Raw genomic sequence first — 16,984 nt, 5'->3', positions numbered from 1 at the left:
CCTTGATTTTAACACCAAGTGCTTAGGTTTTAAAATGCAGGGTTTAAGAAAAAGTATTATTCATGACACACCACAGGAAATACTAGCAGAGCGGGAGAACAATCCCAATTTTGAGATAATCTCAAGATACAACCTATTTTCTGATGCTGAATCTCTGTTTGTTCACTTGTTTTTATTAAGCCAGTTTAAAAAAAAGATCATCTTAATTTAAATCTTTATTCCCTATTGGTAGCATAATTATTCCATTGCAGTTCCTATTGTTTTGATGTCAAAAGCAGCGATTGTACATTACAGGCCTGGGCTTACTCTCATTTGAAGTCAGTTCTGTGCATGACCTCACTGAGGTCAGGCTTTGACAAGAAGTGGCGAGTGTACAGCAAAACCAGATGAATTCCAGCAATAAAGTTCCCCTTTCAGCTCAAACATTGCTCTGTGAAACAGCAATATATTTTTTCATTAGAATGCTACTATTTTTTTAACTTCTCTGGGAGACCTCAATAATTAGATACAGTTACTCTTCTAATAACTTCTGGAGAAACATGTTATAATGTGCAATGGTAATAAATTCTTTGCAGATGAACCGATGCTTTTGGAAAACCACGTGAACAATGAAATACAGGTGTTCTGGGGACACTCCTCCCCAGCCATCAGGACAGCGTAGGATCTTGGCCCTCCCAGGAGAAAATGCGAGAGTCAGTAGGGATGCATGAAATAGAGGGAAGGAGTACTAACGTGGTTCTTGGGGGTTTAGATGTAAATAGGACAGACCAAGTCCTTCCTCTGTGAGAAAAAAAAAATCATATTTTCTCTTTGGAATAACATTCTGCAAGTTACATGCTGCAAAACTTCTTGGTGGCCGGTCTGAATTATTCCCATGTAAAGAAAAGTATGTCCAAGGAACGTGTCCAGATAGTAAATGGCTGAAAGCTGCTCTAAATTATCAGATATAAAATGCAGTAAGCAATACCAGGTTATCTTAAGATGAAACACAAACTATCAGTAAGCGCGTGGTACATAATAATTACATTGTATGAGCAATCACTTCTTGTACCTTCATAAAGTGAAAAGAAACTGCAGTGAAAAGCAAAACATAAAGGAAACAGAAGGTAAAAGGTTATTGTGCCTATTACCTATTATATGGAGTGGAGAAGGTTGCTAAAACAACATCCCGGCCATTGAAATGGATAACATCTGTAACTGCCTGCAGTATGTTAAAGTAGAAGTGTGAATCACCAGGAACTGAGCAGTTCAAACGAGCCTTGAGAAAGGAAGTCCACTGTTTTTCCAGCACTCTCTGAGATCCTCCCATGTCATTTTTGCAAACCTGAGCCACCCTTGGGAAAACTACCTGGAAGGAGTCGAGCAAAAATAATGGAGAAAATGAAATGTTTGTTTGAACTAAAAGACTTTGTTAGAATTTTGCTTTTAAAATATTTGGAATAACACAGCAAGGTGCTTAATTTAATCCCACGTTTCCATAATCTGTGACAAATAAGAAACAGAGAAAAACTCAGCTTTGGAACAGTGTGCTATAAAAGATAAGGCTGTGGCATTTACTATACAGCCGTAAATCCTTCAGGAGATCTGTTCTCGACCCATATAAAACTCATTTCCATACAGACTGCTTAGCTTTCTATTTCCCCAAACAAAAGCACATTTTATATTCACAATCCCTGCAACCCATGCTGCCTGCTCTGACTCTTGTGTTTTCAGCACTTAAAAACTATGCAAATCTTGCTGGGCTTTTATTCCTGCCCTCCACCTTTGTGATCTTGGTCAGCTTTTCTGACTGCTTAGTCAGAAAGCTGTTGTGAAATTAGCAAAAATGCAGAAAGTGTTTAATTATTCTTTGCAGAACGGCAGAGCACAAAATTCCTGCCCCTGTTTACTCAGTACTCCAATTCAGATTTCTTAAAGAAAAATATGTCCCTGCTTTGGAAAAAATTTTTAACAATTACCTACTATGCTGAACTAACTACATTTGCCTTGTGCTTTTTATGATTTGAGAAAAGAGATTCCAGCATACACCATCACTGTAAGAAACCACCCTGTTTCCTTTCAAGACAGTGCAATGTTTCACTCCAACCAACCTTTTGGCTTGAGCGATAGGAATCTTCTCAAAATGATGACCTTGTCATCATGATTTATGGTTCTCATTTCAAGGTCACTCCTAACAGCATTGGTCCAATAGCATATGTTTTCCTCCTCCTGAATCTGACAAAGTCATTCAAGGCAATGTTTTTGCCCTTACCTTTCCCATGCTGTTGTACTCCACTGCTATTTCCCGGAAGAAGAAGTAAATGTAATTGCCATAGTCCACTGCCTGGACAAAATAGGGTTCTAGAAAAAAACCCAAGACATCCTATTTACGCACCACGTACAGCATATAGCATGCAAAGAGAAGCCAAATACATTCACACTTAAACATCCGAAGGTGAAATGCCCACATTAGGCAAACTTGCTCAGTTTTCAGAACAAGCAACATCACCACCACAGGAGAATCACTGTCTGGGGACAGGACAGCTGGGGACAAGCCTGTGCAGCATCACTGCAAGGTAGTCAAGCATTTGCCACCAATACATCTGCCCTGCGTGGTGTACGAGAAAGGTAAAGCGGCAATATATAATGGTATGCCTGAGGGGTCCAAGCAGTGCTCTTTATGGCATGCAGGCTGTGTGTGGAAGGAATAACAACCATGTAACTGTTTCTGCCCACACGTGTCTGTAGCAGCAAGTGAAGTGGGACAGCTAAAGTTGACACCTGGCAAAACATTTCTGCATGCAGAAAAAGACTTCAAACTATGGCTTTGCTCCCTGTTAAAATCATTCCAAATGCTAACTATTCATAACGCCTACGTGAAGCTAAACAGCACCATTCTTAACAATGAGGGCATTTAGAGCACAGAAATTGCCTAATTCAATGGCAGCTGTACAGTCCCTAAGATCCATAAAAGAAAGGCTTTGTGCAATATTCCCATAATTTTATTTTCATTGATGAATCTTAACGTTTCAGGACAAACCCTCTATATTTCATGAAGTCTTGACTGTTACCTAACACAGTCCTGGGGCGGGAATATTTTCAAACACAGCCCAAGCACACCAAGCCCTGCAAGTTCCAACCTTTACATTCAACAGCTGTAAACTGATGGATTTCAGCTTGGAAAGCTCACTGGAATATATATCCTGATCTACCATGCTCACAGTTTCTGTCAGGTCCAGTAACTTGGGGTCAGGAGAAGAGGGAAAGAGATAAACAGATCAGTGTAAGAAAGAGATGTAATTTAGTTCCTTCTTTCTGCCAGAAAGCATTGGTGAAATTAAATGACAGAGAGGTGTGTCAGGAATCCAAGACTCTCATCAGAGATGCCGCTTTTTTCGTTTTGTTTGTTTATCTACCTTTCAACCACTTTGAGTCATGTTTAACTGTCCGCAGAGTTGGGCTGTCTCCAAGGCTCCGGTATATGACTGCATCTATTGCAAGGAAGTCGGTCACTGTGGCAGAATACAGCTTTCCCTCTGGGGAGGAAGGAAAGAAGAAACAAGAGGAGAGGAGCATTAGAAATAATATCATTCCTTTCTCTCATCAGTCAAATGAGATGGGGCAAATGAAACCATCACAATCTCCTTAGGAACACTGAAGGGAAAAAAATCCAGCTAGGTAAATGGGGCTAAGCAATGAACAAGCAAGTCACCAGTTTTCAAAATGATACTTTCAGAGGGATACTGCGGGAGAAGAAACCTTATGGAGCAATTCTTCTCCAGTTTAGGTAAGTCATACTGAACTACCCTATCCAGTTTCCCTGCACAGGCCTCTGGTTCAATGCTCATAAATTCTGACTATGTATGTGAGCAAAATAAATATGGGGAAGCTGTGACAGAACTGTTAGTTTTAACTGGGAGGGCAAAGCAGACAGGTCTTAGGGACTGTCAGCTAACTGACACTTATGCAAATTTCTCCCTTTGGGAGCACTTTTCCTCTGCCAAAGATCACTAGCAAAAAATTAAATTGTATGCAGGGAGCCCAGGCAAAACAGGGATGCAAAGAGATCGAGGAGGATTGCCTGTCTATGTTTCTTTTCTAAAATGCGTTTTAGGCATTTCCCACATGAATTATGCATTCCTCTCTCTTAAAGAACCGGAGGACGAGTGATAAGAAAGGGTCTACAAAATGGCACCCCAAGGACAACCAAAAGATGCAAAACTATCAGGAGGTAAAAGCACGAACTCCAACAACATTGTAAAATGCTATTTGTTGTCTAATCTGTTTACAGGTCATGGTAACTGTACAGGGCTGTTTTCATGTGTGAGACAGATCTTGGAACATGATATCTGGTAGGAGCACAAGCATCACTGCATGAGGACAGCAGCTTATGTCTCTGTTGTGTCTACATAAAAATCAGAATGGCCTACATCTCCTTTGACAGAGATTATGTTGGGTGCTGGGCCTTGAAGGCACCAGCACTGAGGACATACCCAGGACAAAGCAGAGAGGCTTCTGTTGGTCAAGCTCTCCTCATTGCACTTACAGACAACGTTTAATTTCACCTCAAGATTTAAAAACCAGATTGTTTTTTTATTAGCAGGACTGTACTCTTTGTTCTGAGCCCCACAACTCTCATCATTACCTGGCTATTGAAAAATGGGCTTTTTTTTCTTAGCAAAACCAGAAAAAATAATTACAAAAAAAGCAGATACTAAAAACAATTTTACAATAGAATAAAAAGCTGAATTGTTTAGATATGGATGTCTGAACTCATGTTAATACAATCACACATTTATTTTCTTTCCTGCCAAGTTCCTGAAGACCATATGACCAATTACAATTCGCACATATCAGCTGTAATAGCTACAGGCTGCAAGAAGAGCCATATTCATGTAAGTGCACCCAACAGACTCAGATGAGCTGGATAAGTGCCCTAAACTGCTCTGAAACTGCTTTTCACTACACTCTGAAAAGTCATCATGGGTATCAATATGTATGGCATATCAAACTGATTTTCTGAAGCTAGCAGATTTACAGGGTATATTCTACAAGAATTTATTTGAACAGTATCAAATTTATTCTGAATCATCATGAAAGAGTATTATAATTTCTATAAATATTATTTCCAAATAATGCGAGGACTTCTTCAGTGACAGAGTGGGAGTCATCTTACCAAACTTCAGCTGCATGCAAGGTAAATGTTTACATTAAGTTGGTCATAAATGCTTTCTTGGCCAGTATAGTGAGAAAGGCTCTTCTGAAAGGTGATTCAGACTGCCCTAAGGATAGGAAATCCTAGACACATGGGATAAATCTTTCTCTGAAGGTGTCTCTCTTTTTCCATGGTTTATGAATTACCTACTACAATCAGAGAATTTCTACTTTATGTTCTTTGACTGTAATTAAGAAATTACATACTACCACCATCATCATCACCATTATTTTTGAAACAAAAGGACCCATTTATTTATTTACACTATAGAGCATTAAAAAAAAATGCAACCTGCTATAAAATCTCTCCTTTGTAAGGCAGATGATGCCACCTCAAACACAGTAGTGCTTAATACAGCCCTTCGGCCACAGACTCAGTTGAGAGTGGCTGGAATACTTGCACGCTCTTAAATCTTCAGAGGAATAGCTAACATATTTCCACGTGAGCACCCAGGCTCTGCTTTCTAGCATCACATCTGCTGAAGAGGACTGACATTATCATGGGTGACTTCTCTATTATCTTTACCACCTATTTTACAGCCAAATCTAAGAAAAGATCAGCAGGGTTCACATTCAGAGAAGTTCAATAAAGAAACAATTTAATCAGGAATTTCATGGAGAGGTACAAAAATACCATTTCACAATCAACAGCCCAAATTAACCCCATTAATAAGCACTCACGTTTTTTAACTATTGTAGTAGAAATCAGAGTTAACTGTATTCTGCTGCATACAGCATAAATCATTATTAGCCAACACACTTCTCTCCTTTGTCTACAACAGCTGGTAACACCACATTGAGATGTTTTCTGCTTTAAAATAAAGTCATCTTCCTTTTCCTTCTAGATCTAGAAAAGGGGACATCACAGCATGTTCCCTAACTTCCTTTTATTATGAAGGTTAACTTAAGCTTAGAGTTGTTAAAGAGCACATCCTGCCCGCTCCCCCTTAAAGTTCACACAAGCCTTGACTTTCCTTGACTTTCGCAGAAGCCGGATGCAGCCAGAAATGGTGCCTCACATTGGTCTGGCATCATATTATCATGAAGCCAGGAGATACTGAAATATTGAACCAGGAAACTGAGGCTTTAGGCAATCTTTATGGTAGTGAAGTTAATCCCAGAGAAGGGAAGGCTTCCGTGCTAGTGATTTCCTTATGCCCCCTATTTTTAGTCATTATTCACTCCCTTTGTCACCTTTTAGATTTTGACATTCTGGACTCAGGAGACACAGTGCTATGGCAAGCCTGGGCTGCAGGACAGAAAGCAAAAAGTTTATCTCTGACACTTTACCTGCGAACAACGCAACGTTGGCATGCTTTGCATCATAGGGGCACCTGGCCATTCCACTGAATTCGTCTCCCAGGAACTCCAGGTTATCCATCTGAAAAATGAAAGGGAGATTCTCAGATAGAGAAACAAAACTTCTTACCCAGGATGAGGCTTATGACAGTGTTTCTTCTTTTCTGGGCAGGGAGGAAGGACCTTTCTCTAACTGTGCTCCTGACTATGAATTAAGAACCTGACAAAAATCACTGTGTTAAATAAAATCAGTCTGAAGAAAGTGCATCCAATAAGTCAGGCATTATTTTGGAGCTAATCACTCTTACCCCGACACGTTTTACAAAAGTCTTCAGTCTATATTTTATCTGTACACAAGCTTCCTGTTGAACTGTAGCAGGCTATGTGGTCTGTGGTTCTGGCAAGGATTCAAAATTTATCCTCAACAGTAATCTAACAGAAGCGCTCTTATACACAGAAAAGACTGCAAGCCACAGCAGTCAGAAGAAACAACACTAGGACAATTATCTGTGTGTGCATTTTTCTCCCCAAAGTCCGGAGATCCTTCTGCTCTAGTCTCAACAGTGGTGCTCTCTTCCTTGATTTGCATATTCAGAAGGACGCTCTCCAAGTCTTACTGTATCATTTGAGTCTGTGTCACAGAGAAATCCTCTTACCATCAGGCAAGAATTAATCTGTGCAGGAATTGTAAAATCTGAGGCTTAAGTGTAACTCCTGGGAAATAAATTCACCCTGGGCACTGATAATGATACAAACATACAGATGAACTTTACGCTAAGTTCAAGAGGGTTTAGTGAGCTACGGGGGAAAGGTACAGCTCTTACGTCTTTAAGGTTCTCGTAATCTTAAATCTTATTAAGAATAAGAATCTTTCTAGCATATTCAGGTAACTTGAGCAGCTCATACTGTATAAATCACATACAGTGGAGATTCACAGAGCATGAAAAATAACGCACCCAGCACCATCAACTACTCCAATCAACTTTTAGCTCATACGCTACAGCATCCAAGTCCTCCAGTGGACGACTTGTCATCATTTGTTTTCTGTCATGTATCCTTCCTGTCAAAATCCACTCTGAAGGGATTTAGTTGTGTTTACTCAAGGGCTGAAAAGCACTTCACGTGATAGTGAGAGGAAACAAGTTACAGTCCTGAGCAACTTTCCCTGCACCGAGCCCCACACCCAGGCTCATCCACACTTCCACTGGCAGTGTGGAGGGACAGCCCGGTTTTCTGTTTGGCACATCTTTAGTGCTCTCTCTATATAATGCAGAAATACATGGAGGAAAAGCCAGGGCAGGTGTTGGAGAGACCTTCTGCTGACTCCCAGAGGTATCACTATCCAGCCCCTGCAGCTCAGCAACAGGTGAGGCAGTCTGCAGAGGCCATGCATCACAGAGAATGAAACACCTGCAGTAAGGGTAAGGAGGGCCATTTATATCCCTCACATCAGGATGCCAAGGAAATCTGTATTTGTATTAAAAGACAGCTTTCTAGCAAGGGGACTGGTTGAGATTTGTTAGCTGCATTAACGGCACGGAGAGCTAAAAAATGACAAACTGCTGGAAGACTAAATACAGCACTGAGACCGAGAAGCTTCATTGCATGCTAGGAGTGGGATGCAAGGAAAAGAAGAAAAGGCTGTTAACAGAGCAGCTACCTGTATCACACAGTTACCATGATGCCGGCTTGTATTTTTATTCAAATTTGACTATTCCTCCATGGACTGAAAGAAAAGACTACGCTGAACTGCTCTCCTTTGTTTCCTAGACTATAGCCATCACAGTGGCTAAAAAAGGTAAAGCAGCATTGCAGAAAAAGCAAGGAAGAGCAGCAGTCACAGCAAATACCACTAAGGAAGTAATTTTCCTGGATGTTAATGTCTTTACTCCAATTTTTACAATAACTCTGAACCCAATGAAATGAATGAGAATTGTGCCGTGACTTTATCAGAAGCAGCATAAGCAAAGCTGAATTTTCTTTTTCCTGAAGAAGGATGAGAAATGACCTGTGGGACATAGCAGTGCCTGGAAAAGCAGAGTCTGGATATCAAGGGCCTAAGTGAACTAATTTCAAACCTACTTCAGAGACATCCACTGTTGGGGGATATATCAGATTATACTGGTGCAAGCCTGAGAAAATGGGAAATATTTTAATAAATGGGCCCTGTTAAAATGCAGATGATGGGGACACACTACATCAAAGGAAGAAATTGGGGTCAAGGAATTAATGTCAAGTATCCATGGACCAGCACAGTTTCTTACACTGCTCTAGATAATGTTTTGGCTTTGCAGATCCCCAGCTAGTGAGGAATACATCACCCTCCTGCTGTACCTCTCCCTGTGGAGATCTGCTGTCAATCACTTTTACAGCACACAGTGACATAGGAACTCCACAGCTTCCCTATCTGCTGGGTCCCCAACACTAATCTTCCCAGGTTTTGCTGTGCTAAGCCTTCAAGTGTCTTGAGAACTGGCTTTGGGATTGAGAACAGTTCAACAGAGACAGTTCAGCACACTAAAGTGTGCTACCCCAGAGGTAACCCTCAGCATCAGTCTATGACTTGATGTGGGCATCAGTGACAAGCTGAGGAACTTTCTGAGGAGTGGCCACATCCCCAAGAAGGCATCTGAAGGACTCTGCACCCATGGAGGGCAACACAAAGTGGCAATAAACTCTGATGTGCAGGAGTTGCAAAGAAGTAGGTAATCAATCTGAGCAATCCTCAGAAATCCAATCAACACTGAGGTCTGTAGCATTGAAACAAGTCAGGATAAATGCTACAGAGTTAAACGATGCACTGTTGAATGACAACTTCATGCTGTTGCCAGCACAGTCACAATAAATCCAACAGAAAGACAAGGCATAAATGAAATCCCACAAACAGATCACATACCTTGTAGTTCCTGCAAGAAGGGTTGAATGCATTTGTTCCACAGATAAACAACGTATCCTCATTTCTTTTTAGAAGAACCTTAATAAAATTATGACATTCATCCTGAAGAAAAATAATAAAAAGTATTTCAGCTACTGCATTTTGGGTGTCTGGTTTTATTTTTATGCCATGATATTTCATCGTCAGGTCTAAAATGAAGTTGGCTGGTAGCCACTGTGATATTCTGGGCTTTATTTCAACTATGTTTAACTGACAATGAGCAAGACACAATTGATTTATATTCTAGTGGTTTAAAAATGGTTACAAAGAACTGAAGATAGGATATTCATATTATAGCTCAGATTTTGCTATTGTTCGCATAGGTGAATTTTGTTTGAATGCTGTTGCTTTCCTCAAGAGTGAAAAATCTCATCGTCTTCTCATCTATGTTGCTGTAAGACAGTAGCACCACCAATGCAATGTATTGGCATAAAGCATCTGTAACTAGAAGGGGAAGCAGGTGTAAAGAATCAAAGAGTCTGCATCTAATTCTGATACCACTTGTGCCAGTCATAGGTTACAGTAGGGTAAAATTGGTGTGAGAAACAGTCCTTCTACAACTGTACACATTCATGCTTTCTGATGCTTTACACAAACTTCTCAGTAAATTCCTGCAGGAGGACGGACAGCAGCATTTAGCTTTTGAAGCAATGGTAAGCAAAATCAGTACACTAAGCTTTATGTCCAAAATCCCCAGTGCTTTAAGTATTTCAGAATATTGCTGTGGCTCCTGTCATAATGTTTTATCACATTAAAAGTAAACTACTTTTGCAAATTAAAGCCTTCAGTAAGTTGATGGAAAAAGCAATTACTGGCAAGAAGTGAATGGCACGATCCATTCCACATCACAGACAGCAGCCCGAGATAATAGTGAAGCAACTAAACTAAAGTGGCAGATGCAGAAGAGAAGAAAATTGCATACCTTATGTTTTCCCTTCATTCTGCATGTGTCTACATCAGCTTGTCTAGATTTCCATGTCAATTTCTGCAAGGATCAAGAAAGAAATCAATTAGAGCCCAGAGGTTGTTGCATTTGATTTCAGAAGTCCCTTAGGGGACAGTAGCTGTTGAACATATACTTACTGAAAGCTTTCTGCACCCTTTCTCCATGACTGATTCACCACAACAATGAAAGATCGGTGATGTGGAGCATTCACTTAATTTTGTGTTGCCATCTATTCATTAGACTAGAAACTTATCCCATTTTTTTAAAGCCTAAACCAACGGAATTCAACAATAGGCCACCTTTCAAAAATATGTGCACTTTTCTTAAAAGTACTAGATGCTCTCTTTTAATTTGATATTGTTCTGCAAATCAGAACAAACATTTATGGACTACAAATCCTAACTGGATTCTAAATGAAATATGTATTCTGAAAGACGACATTTTAGATTAGCAAAGAAATCAAATTCAGGTAATTTTTGTCACTTCAAGTCAGCTAACAGGCCTAGAAAGCCTTCCACCTATCAAGATGCTGCTGACTTTATCTGCTAATACTCTTCCTCCAGAACATTTACAGGTAAATCCCAGCCTGGAGTTTTGTGCAGCAAGTTTCAGGAGTGGTCTAATGTGGTAGGCTGATTAATTAAAATGAAACTTTATTTAAAAACATATGGCCTAAGATAGTAACACCTTAGACACTATAGTCACACGACAGTCCTGACAGTGTTTCCCATCAGTAAACTGAGGCACTGTGCATTCATGAAGGGTCTCAAGCTGAAAAAGCAACCATGAATGTTTATTTCTATTACAAGCCTGTGCCCTCACTTTTTGATGAGTAATTGGTCATAAGCTCATCTTCAGCATCATTCATAGTTATACCACTCCTACAGTGGAATTCATCCAATGCCCAAATTCATATGATCTTCTGCTGGACCAAGGCTTTGTTTGGCACATATTACACAATGTGTATGCAATGGAAAGGAGCTGAAAGGAGATTATTTCTAGTATGTTTATGTTAATATACAATATGGTAATGCAGACAAAGCTCTTCTTAGTTTGAATGTAACTTCCCATGGAGATAATGTGAATACATCTACAAAGTGATGTTATAATAAGATTTTATTTAGTGAGTACTGCATGAGTGAATAAAATTTGTGTGCATGAAAATATGTAAATAGCACTTGCTTTTTATGATGAAAGTTTCAGTATACTTAATTGGGAGAGTATAGCTGTTATAGAAAACTGCTGAATATAAATGAATAGATGTTTGACAGATGTTCCATCAGGGACCTCACTGTATTTCAGTATGGATTGCTTATCAGCCCAGCTAAATCACTTATCAGGAATTCACAGAGGACATGATTGCTATTCTAGCTTTCCCCAAATATGATTAGCAATGCCATCTTACTTGCTTATTACAGTTTTTACAGCAGTGCTGGCAAGTTGTTTGAAACAATGTCATCTTCCTATTTACTTGAAGCTTGTTCTAGTGTCCTTGGTTTCTGGATGATGATAAAAGCTACTTACTTTGCTAAAATAAATTTCTTCTGTATGTGATGTGTCCATATCAACAGTATAAATATGGTCCCTGTAAACAAAGGCAAATGAATGCAAAGTCAAATGGAGTAGTCAGACAGTTCTTTTTCTATGAAGAGAGCTATCTATCACAACATAATCCATAATCCATTCAAAAAAAGATCACAGGTCTTACCAGGGAACATTACTGACAGCATTGCCTGCTTCTCCCAGAAAAACTATCTTCCTTCCCATTAAGAAAAAAAGTGAAATGCTACAAAACTTCAAAGCAAGATTCTTTCCCAAAAGCAATTATTTGAACAAATGAGATTTTGGAAAGGAGATGGGCCTCATATAATTTCTGCTCTATAGGTCCTACAGCAGATGCCATGATCTAGCATGCAGATGTTTTTGCGTATCCTGAAATCAGCTACAATAGTTCTTAGGCAGCCTTTGCCAGATTCCTGGGCTAGCAGTCACTGTGCCACATTTAGCCTTTCAGGGTTAAAAAGAGGTTAATGTTCTTTCTTTCTTTTTTTTTTTTTTTTTAGGTTATGCATCGTTCCTGTCATAACTCCAATTTTTGCAGAGATATATTTATAAGTCATAGGCTGCTATATTTAAAAAATTCCAAAATAAAATTAAATATTAATAAGTGACATTCCATTTTGCAGCTCTCACCTCTGTAGTAAAACATAACTTCTCCCATTTTTACTTTGGCTAGTTAAGTGATAAATATTTTCTAAAACAAAATTGTGGGGAAGGTCAGATTATTTTTTTTAATTTAGGCTATAATTTTTTTTTTTTTTTTTTTTTAGGTTATGCATCTAACCTCAGCTGTGATAATTTGATTGACAATATGGTAGGCAAAGCCCCCCCAGCCACAAAAGTATTCCCAGAAATTGTTCTTCTCTTCACACACTGGTGGCCGAACTAAACTGTAAAATACTCCTCTGAAAAAAGTTCACATTTCTTGCTTGCATTTACTTTCCTGTTTTCCTGAGGACCTGTCCCTCTCTACAATTAGCTGCCAATCTCTCCTTGGAAAGAGGAAGTAGACTCAGCTACTCAGGTAAAGAGATATGTTTAAACATTCTCCTCTGTGTAAGCTGAGAACAAGGACATCTCTGTATGGAACCTAAAATTTGAAAAAACCCACCAACCCACAACGCTGTAGTAACCGCCACATCAAATTGAGACTGACCATCTAATTTTTCCTTGAAATAACATTGGCTTTTTTCAAAGTGCAGGAAGCTGTGCAGCTGGAGCATGATCCACAGCATTGGAGGGGTCTGCTGAAAGTAGGACACAGACTGTTTCCATTTTAGAAATCCCTGCTCTCAAGGTTAGCTTCATGTTATTGGGTTTTGGGGAAACAGTGATAGTCTCTTAAATAAAGCAAACACAAAACACTGCTATAAGAGGAATAAGCAACACTGCTCTTACGTGGAGAAAAGAGGCAGCATTGTTGCGGGGAACTGGCTTTTAAAAATCTACTGCTACGGTGCTTGAGGCTGTTTGCTTTGTAAGATGCCAAACTGAGGAGTTGTGGGTTTTCTTCCCCTCTAGACTCTGTAAAACCAGAGCTGTCATTTACTTCCAAGATTGGTTTAATGCTTCAGTTTATTATTTGCCTGACTTTACTGGCAGCGCAGTGGTCAGGGTTGGTGCTGGACTAAAATTACCTATTAGCGTGATATCAGCTTCATAGATAACTGCACGGTTCCCTTTTTATGTACATCACTCTCTGTTGCTGTCACTCCTACTACATAAAAGTGGGAACAAAATCCCTTGAATTGCAAATTAGGTGTGGCTGGAGCTCTAAAAACCTTCTTCCAGCACAGCTCTTGATTTTAATCATCAGTCTTGTTTTCCAGTGGTTATGATTTTTTCTTTTTAAACAAGACAATTAGAAAATACAGTGGTGGTATTCAGAATAAGGCTTGAGTTATTTAGTTCCACTCTCAATAAAACAGCTTTCAGGCGACTTACTTTCTGGTTCAAGAAACAGTTCAAAGAAAACTCAGATGCTAAGTTACGGGATCATCTGAAAGAGGGTTAGTATCAGACAAATTACAGATTATTTTCTCATGCCATACGTGAAACGTAGTTGCTGACAATGTCAGCAGAGAGCGAAAGAGCTGTCAAATTCAGGGGAGGGCTCTCTAACCACAGACAATGCGGGATTGTCCTTGCCCTCCTTTTCCCACTGCTGCCCAACTCCTACTATCTACGAGCTGTGGTATGTGTACAGCTCACTGCTAATTAAGTTATTCTAACACAAATTGACTTAATCCTAGAGCTTCCGTTTTTCCCACCTCCAGTCAGCAGAACCCAGTTTTGTTGCCATGGCATAATCTTGTGGAGGAAGGGAATTTAAATAATGCCACCGGCTGTGCATGACCCTTGGCCACTCAGTGCATCGTCTGGAAATGTGTAACTGCAAATGAGGAGGGAGCCATCCCGATGCTTCGCAGGCTCAATAAACCATTTTGTACATACACAGGAGGGGTGACAGATAATGTGAACAAAAGCTGCCACCTCACAAGACAATGGGAGGAGGAGACATGGCAAATTTAGAAAAGGGTGTGTGTGTGCGGGTGTGCGCGAGTGTGAGAGAGACAGCGAGGGAGTACCCTTCCCACGAGAAAAAAGAAAACAGAGCTGGTCCTTTGCAGACTGCAAGCCAGATATTCGGACAGCACGGCTTCATGGGCTTCATCTGAGTTATTCTAATTTATACTGGCTGGACATCTCTGCCTGATAATATGAAATAAAGCCTTTCCGAAGCGACATAAAATTTTATTTGGTAATAGATAATACAGGAGTCATGTATCCCATATGACAAAATAAGCAACTGACAGACAGAAATTTTGTTTTACGCCAGTCGCTCAGCAATCAAGTGTTAGTGGTTCTCAAATCTGAGTTAGTTCTCTCCTGCGCAAGGAAACTGCAAAGTAAATGCTGGATTTTCTAAACAAGCAAACAAACAAAAAAGCCCAACCCAAACCCAACAACCCCAAAATAAAAACTCTCAATGTTTATTCATTTGTTTTGATTGCTTTTCAGATAATTGGGAACAAGCGTAAGCTTAGCATCACTACATTTCAATGTCTAAAAAAACCAGCATGAGAGCAACATCTAATATGATAGCTAAGGGATTTATGTTACCTACAGTTTTCAATGGATCTTGTTACAAAACTCTTTGAGAAACACCTTTGATTGTGTACACATTTGCTTCAGTCTCTGGATTTACTACCACCTCTAAAGGAGTTGCAGTATTGCAGTTATAAACTTTCATTCACACTAGTTATCAAAGGATGACTCATTTTCTGAAGTTTATTACTTAAAGATAAAAATGATCTTTGAATTTTAACTTGTATCACATAGGCTTCTCAGCCCAGCAGGGATTTTATTCAGTAACAAGTGGAGGGGGAAAAGAATATGTCAAAGACTTTTTTAGTTACCATAGGAAAAAAGTGTAAGAAGATTTTTTGGGCTTGTGTAAGTACAAAACAGACCAGGTCTTTATTCTTGTTTGTAGGTCACTAGACCCTAGGAGTATATAAGCACTCTTATTGTAGTAAACTGTTTTATACAAATGTATAGACACATAATATGTAAGAATGCATATTCACATACCAGTACACGTACTATCCCCCAAATACTAGCATACTTTATATAATTTATGCACACAGTGGTTTCACATCCCAAAATGTTTAGCTGGGTTTTCCTGCTGTAATACTGGTTGCTTGGGCACTGCGACAGTCTAATTGCGTCAATCTCAGTCTGGGAACAAACTATGAATACAGCAGAGCAAAATCCACAAAGCGGATTTACCACCTTCTCACTGCAAATGATTTCCTAATTTAAAGGAAAACAAATAAGGAAAGCAAAGGGAACTCAACCATGAAAAGGAGGAAATCCTGCCACCACCTTTCAAAACCCTTAAGCCTGCTCCCCTGCCCTGCTCATTATCACACTAAATGCAGCAAAAATACTAAGCCCTGAGCTCAGGCAAAGCGCAGGGAGGCCTTGCTGTGGGGCTGCCCACTCTTTGTGCCCTACAACCAACGCCACCACAGCTCCCTGTGGAAGGAAGCATGCTTTTTGCCCGGACGTGACGCAAGGGCTTGGCACGAGTGAGAACGTAGAGCTCTGCTGCCCAGAGTAACAAAACACCCAGAGTAACTTGTCTGTACACCCAGTACAAACTGGCGTATGTGAGAAGCCCAAAGAAACTGCACTTAGCTGGTAAGGCTGCAGTACCTGGGTAGGTCAACAGGTAGAATTGTGGTCTTCCTGCAGTCAGGGACACGACTGTGTAAAAATAGCACTCAGTGATTCTGCTGGTATAACACAACTAATTACTTGGTGCCAAGTGGAGATCAACAGGCAGATCTCCACCACAGGACACATCCGACCACCCAGAAGATGGGGAGTGGTTTTTTGAGAAGGAAGCCAGGCAGCTCCTGGAGGCTGCCAAGGGCTTTGAGGACAGGGCTGGTGGCAAGAGGCTGCCTGTTCAGCAGCTGTTCCCTCTCACCTCCTGGCCATCCCACCCACCACTTCTCCCATCTGCAGTGACAGCCTGGCTCTCTGTGGCACACGCAGAAGGGTGTGTATTTCTCCAGTGGAGGAGAAGGACCAGAAAACCGGCAGGAAACAAGCTGCTACCAGAGGGGCAGTTTGCGGGGAGGTCCCAAACAGGATCTGGGTCCAAAAGCTCCTAAGATGGACTACCCACCCTTGCTTATCTGGACCCTTCTTGCATTTACCCTGTGTCCATCAGGTAATTCCCACTCTAAGATCGTCAATCTCCTTCGCTAACAACAGGCAGGGAGAGGAAGTGTTAATGTCTGATCTGTGCCAGGTTGGCAGCTGTATAAATTGGTGTAGCTCCACTGAAGCTGATGGTGCCATGCTGAGCTATGCGAACTGAATGGGTGGCTCTATATGCAATTTTTACAAAAAGGCATGTGCTTGTATCTGCACAGTACAGCTCTCAAAAAAAATCCAGACACCAAATTCAATTAACCTTGCTGAGTACATCAAAAGAACAGCAGCAAACATGTTTGCCTCTTTTTTGTCTTAAGATA

At 40.3% G+C, this 16,984-nt stretch overlaps 1 protein-coding gene across 1 annotated transcript in view; it reads right to left on the bottom strand.

Annotated features, from left to right (window-relative positions):
- Nucleotides 1–16,984, bottom strand: part of SEMA6A (semaphorin 6A) — a 115,681-nt gene that overhangs the window by 43,603 nt on the left and 55,094 nt on the right. Inside the window, exons 4-10 of the mRNA XM_019473595.1 lie at nt 11,898–11,958; nt 10,350–10,412; nt 9,389–9,490; nt 6,484–6,574; nt 3,396–3,515; nt 2,252–2,340; nt 1,131–1,348 (exon numbers count right to left, since the gene is read on the bottom strand). Of these exons, the coding sequence (XP_019329140.1) occupies nt 1,131–1,348; nt 2,252–2,340; nt 3,396–3,515; nt 6,484–6,574; nt 9,389–9,490; nt 10,350–10,412; nt 11,898–11,958 (744 nt within the window). The remainder of the gene's footprint in view (nt 1–1,130; nt 1,349–2,251; nt 2,341–3,395; nt 3,516–6,483; nt 6,575–9,388; nt 9,491–10,349; nt 10,413–11,897; nt 11,959–16,984) is intronic.

Source organism: Aptenodytes forsteri, unplaced genomic scaffold (genome assembly GCF_000699145.1).
Source record: "Aptenodytes forsteri isolate BGI_AS27 unplaced genomic scaffold, ASM69914v1 Scaffold167, whole genome shotgun sequence".
Classification (NCBI taxonomy): domain Eukaryota; kingdom Metazoa; phylum Chordata; class Aves; order Sphenisciformes; family Spheniscidae; genus Aptenodytes; species Aptenodytes forsteri.
The sequence above is the reverse complement of the archived record's forward strand: the minus strand, read 5'-3'. Positions and strand labels throughout refer to the sequence as shown.